This window comes from Poecilia formosa, unplaced genomic scaffold (genome assembly GCF_000485575.1).
Source record: "Poecilia formosa unplaced genomic scaffold, Poecilia_formosa-5.1.2 Scaffold481, whole genome shotgun sequence".
Taxonomy (NCBI): domain Eukaryota; kingdom Metazoa; phylum Chordata; class Actinopteri; order Cyprinodontiformes; family Poeciliidae; genus Poecilia; species Poecilia formosa.
The window spans coordinates 330,921-335,834 of NW_006800420.1; the positions used below are offsets into that span (position 1 = coordinate 330,921).

A 4,914-nucleotide genomic window follows, 5' to 3' on the forward strand; every position below is an offset into this window, starting at 1 on the left:
AATCTGTCAATAATAATTCTAGCACTAACGTTAAAAGCTAAACTAAAAAAAAGAGTCGTGATAGTTGAAGTAAAAAGCCGTCTATAATAAACTTACTAATACTCTTTGCTAAATTTTATATTCATAAATGCAAATTTGCTAATAAAACACCTTGTTTCTCTTTTTTCATTAAAGATATGGGTCTATATATCAAATCAATAACAGACTCTACAAATGAAAAGGCTCAAAGGACAATCAATATGTACGTCTTTGCATGTTCTTATCTAATCACCCCTGGCTGTTGTATTGTGTTGTATAATTCATTATGTTGTTTTGATGTATACTAATTTCATTTAAATAAAGTTCTTTGAAAAAACAATTGGAGAGCTGGGGTTAAAGGTCAAGCCAGGCTGTTATTCATTTGTCTTTGTTTCCTGGTATTTTAAAATAAACGTTTTAACAAAAATGTTCAAATTACTAATTTAAAAACTTAATAATCTGATTATTTATTGGTGCTTATGAAACAATGTTTCATTACAACCTGAGTTAAAAGTTAATATAATGAAATATAAAACAGATAAAAATCTGATTCCTGATGTTTCCACAGGATTGCAGAAAATGATTTCATTCTCAGTTGTCATTTTTTCCATTTCAAACCTACATAATATTTAAAAAACAAACAAAAAAACTTCCTTTTATTGTCATTATGAATGAAGAAAGCACAACGAAATTCTAAAAATAGCAACTCCGCAAGGCAAGTAAAATAATAAATAAGTATCTCAATAAATAAAAAATGGTTTGATTTTGACATTTTAAATTAGCAGTTTTTTTATTCGAGCTGAGTCCGTATTTTATAATCTGTCCCATCTAACGATAGATATATAAATATATATAGATATATAAAGTTATTAATTTTACATTTTGTTTTCAGTCAGGAATGTCTACATTTATGAAGTTAAGGTAAACATGACGTCAGATTAAATATATTAAATTTCACGGACGTTTGATTTCTGTCTTTTCGCATAAAGTGATATTTGGCGATATGACTTTTAAATATATTGTTTTAGTTTCATTTAATTTTGAAGGGGAAATTTAGACGGGGGGAAACCTGAAACTTTGTCACGTGATCGCGTTGCCATGGCAGCGCCTCATGTTGCTATTCCCGCAGATCTGCGGTTCGCTTCGCGTTCTTAAAACCTGCGGGGTTTAAATCTGCTGCTGCTGTGGAGCCGATCGGTGAAATAAGATGGTGAGGAAATATTTATTTTCCATCAATAACTTGGCAGATATCAGCATCACGGTGTGGTTTAAAGTTGTTAACATGTTAGCTTAGCATCAGCAGCTCTAACGGTGTGGATGTCTCCGGGTTTCCCACCTCCAGCCGCCGAAGAACAGAAACAAGAAGTCCGGGAAAGGGAAGCCCTCCGCGGTGGTGGACGCTCTGTCCACGGAGGAGATGTCCAAGGACCAGGTGGGACCCGCTGGTTGATGCTAGCGAGACTAACTGGTGTTTATTCACTCTTTAGTTAATCTGTGTAACAGAATAAAAAACACTTCAGTCCGGTTCTGACCAATCTGGACCGATTCAACCTGTCGGAACCAACATGGAACAGGTTCATGTTAGAGAGGAGGAACCGGGGATCGAATCACCGAACTGTGGATTTACCCTGAAAGCGCGCGCAGCGCCATCTGCTGGAGAACAGGAGGAATTACAACTAAAATCTAAACACCTGATTGGTCAGAAAGGCGATCGCTTTTCTGACTTTAATTTACTGCCGCTGTTTAAACCTCAGAGTAACGGAGCTGATGTCTCTCTGCTACTGCCGATTTCAGTTTGTACATCAGATTTTACTTAAATCATTTTCACCATAATTTAGGCAACATATTACAAATGCGGGGCTGCACAGTGGCGCAGTAAGTAGCACTGATGCCTTGCAGCAAGAAGGTTCTAGGTTCGATTCCCTACCTGGGGTCTTTCTGCATGGAGTCTCCATGTTCTCCCTGTGGGTGCTGGGTTCTCTCTGGTTCTCCACTTCCTCCCACAGTCCAAAAACATGACTGTCAGGTTAATTGGTCTCTAATTTCCACCTAGGTGTGAGTGTGTGTGCATGGTTGTGTGTCCTGTCTGTCTCTGTGTTGCCCTGCGACAGACTGGTGACCCGTCCAGGTGACCCCGCCTCTTGCCCGGCACCAGCACCCCTCCCGACCCCACCAAGGGACAAGGGTGCACAGAAAATGGATGGATCCCTCATTCAGTGTTTATGTTATGATAAATTCAATTACATTTAATACATAAATAAATAATACATAAATAAAGAAAGAATACATTTGTACTTTATATTTATATAAAGTGACATTTATATGTTTATAAATATGTTTGAATGAGAAGTGATATTATTGGTAAGTATGATTGATAAAATATTTATCAAACCTGAGGAGAATGAAGTCAGGAGACATAGCAGACCGGCACCTGACTGTGGATTTAAAGGGCTCTCTGTCAGCGCAGTCTGCCTGTAATTCAACACAGAACAAAAAAGTTCTGTTAGGATTCAGGTTCATCTGGTTCTGATGAGGCCCGTTTGACAGATTAAAATAGCCTTCAAGCAGGGATTAAACATGTTTTCAGTGGTTCTAGGGTGGACCAGCGGCCGGTCCGGTTCGGCGCGGTCCGGCTGATGGATTGTCCCCCTGCAGCTGGAAGAGCATGTGGAGCGGCTGCGGGAGGAGCTGGACCGGGAGCGCGAGGAGCGGAGCTACTTCCAGCTGGAGCGCGATAAGATCCGCGGCCTTTGGGAAATCTCCCGGCGGCGGCTGGAGGAGGCGGAGGCGGAGCTGAGGGACGGAGTCCGGCAGAGGGACGAGGCCGCGGAGCGCCACCGTGTGGAGATAACGGTGAGCTCTTACAGAGCGTGACTTCTGACCCCGCCTCTCGGTCCAGATCCTTAATCTGTGTCGGGTTTTCAGGTCTACAAGCAGAAGCTGAAGCACGTCCTGTCTGAGCAGCACAACGCAGTCTGTGAGATGAAGAGGGATGCCGTCTCCTCTTCCTCGCTGCTCCGGAACCGTAACGGCGGGTCGGAGCTGGATCTGCAGCGGCAGCTCCAGGATCTGCAGGCGGCTGGCGAGCAGAAGACGATCCAAGAGCACGGCGCCGCCAAGGAGCTGCAGCTGGTGAGGAGACCACCCAACGCTTTTCATCTCCTCTTCCTCTTTGTCTCACCCTCCTCTTCCTCCTCAGAAGCACCAGGCGGAGCTGATGAGGCTCGGTAACGAGTACGAGCGGCAGATCCATGGTGAGCTCCTCTTCCTCACTGTCCTTCCTCCCCCTCTGTCCTGCTTCATGCCGCCGGTCGGCTGCTTCCTCCCCAGAGCTGGAGATGAGTTTCCTCCAGAGGGCGCACTCCCTGATGCAGGCGGAGGACAGGAAGCGCCGCGCAGCTGTCAGCGAGGTGGAGCAGCGGATGAAGAGCCGCATGGAGGCGCTGATGGAGGAACATCACAGAGTCCTACGCAAAGGAGAGGAATACTTCTCCCAAATTCAGAGGAACCAGCAGGAGGAGCTGGACAGGTGGAAGGTAAGCAGGAAGTCCTGGAGTAGATCCCACTGGATCCTCCGTAGTAGATCCCTCTGGGTAATCTGGAGTAGATCCCTCTGGGTAATCTGGAGTAGATCCCACTGGGTAATCTAGAGTAGATCCCTCTGGGTAATCTGGAGTAGATCCCACTGGATCCTCCATAGTAGATCCCTCTGGGTAATCTAGAGTAGATCCCACTGGGTAATCTGGAGTAGATCCCACTGGATCCCCTGAGCACTCCCTCTCTGTACCAGGGCGAGCTGAAGAAGCTGCAGAACCAGAAGCTGCGGTGGGAGAAGAAGATCTCAGCAGCTCAGCAGGAGAACCAGCGTCTGAAGACGACGCTGCAGGAGGTCCAGCAGAAGCTTCCGGAGCTGCACAGACGGCTACAGGAGCACCAGCACTCCAAGCAGAGGATGGAGGTAAGGGGGCGGAGCCAACACCTGGAAGCTGCTCAGCGCTGATGGTGATGATGATGATGGTGTGTGAGCAGGAGTACCGAGCTCAGCAGAAGCTGGTTGATCAGGAGCTCAGAGACCTGACGGTGGAACACGAGCTGCTGCTGCAGGCCTTCCAGAAGGTAAACCCCTTCCTCCCTGCTCCTCCTTCCTCCTCCTCCCCGCTGACCCCTCCAGGTGTTCCCGGCAGATGCAGGAGGAGCGTGACGAGCTGCTGAGGAGGCAGACGCAGAGCATCCTGGACGTCCAGCAGAGGAGCGGCCTGAAGAAGATCCTGCTGCAGAGGAAGCTGGAGGCGCTGAGCCAGACTCTGGAGAAGAAGGAGGCGCAGCTGAGCGCCGCGCTGTCCGTCTGCAGCGTGGAGCCCACGGCGCGCAGCAACGCCGCCAACAAGCTGCAGGTAAGAGGCCGGAGGGCCGCTCCGCTGGGCGGCACCAGAACCTCTCCACAGGTTCTGATCAGGAGCAGAAACACCAGGAGGAGTTTAACTCAGGAACAGCTGATTCATCCCGATTAAACCAGACGGTTGTTCAGTCAGCTGTCTGAGATTTTACTTTTACTGGAGCAAAAACACGTTGAAGTGTTTCTACTCTCAGTACTTCCTGTCTGCAGTCTCCAAACACGGCAGCAGCGCTTCTTCAGCTTCCTGTGAACACAAAGTTAGAATCCGCCCTGCAGGAGAGGAGAAGGTCTGGGAGAAGAGGAATCTTCATCCTCCACACTAAACTCATCATTCTGGTTTCTCTGGAATGTTGGAGGCACAGCAGCCAGGAGTTCGTTAGCTTAGCAACTGAACTGATGACATCACAGAGTGTTAGCTTAGCAACTGAACTGATGACATCCAAGAGTGTTAGCTTAGCAACTGAACTGATGACATCACAGAGTGTTAGCAACTGAACTGA

General features: G+C 47.2%; 1 protein-coding gene across 1 annotated transcript; it reads left to right on the plus strand.

The window, feature by feature from the left end:
- The first annotated feature begins 922 nt into the window (after positions 1–922).
- drc4 (dynein regulatory complex subunit 4) lies at positions 923–4,908 on the plus strand. The gene is made up of 9 exons (XM_007578504.2): positions 923–1,228; positions 1,361–1,450; positions 2,674–2,871; positions 2,944–3,150; positions 3,218–3,272; positions 3,349–3,554; positions 3,809–3,976; positions 4,048–4,134; positions 4,203–4,908. Exons 1-9 carry the CDS (start codon positions 1,226–1,228, stop codon positions 4,527–4,529), a joined length of 1,341 nt encoding a protein of 446 aa, XP_007578566.1. The 5' UTR covers positions 923–1,225; the 3' UTR covers positions 4,530–4,908.
- Positions 4,909–4,914: the final 6 nt, after the last annotated feature.

What these genes read in the sequence shown, in the direction of transcription:
- drc4 (XM_007578504.2), top strand. An exon ending in AGGAGATGTCCAAGGACCAG is followed by an intron (nt 1,451 to 2,673) that starts GTGGGACCCGCT and finishes GTCCCCCTGCAG; the next exon opens with CTGGAAGAGCATGTGGAGCG. An exon ending in AGGAGCTGGACAGGTGGAAG is followed by an intron (nt 3,555 to 3,808) that starts GTAAGCAGGAAG and finishes TCTCTGTACCAG; the next exon opens with GGCGAGCTGAAGAAGCTGCA.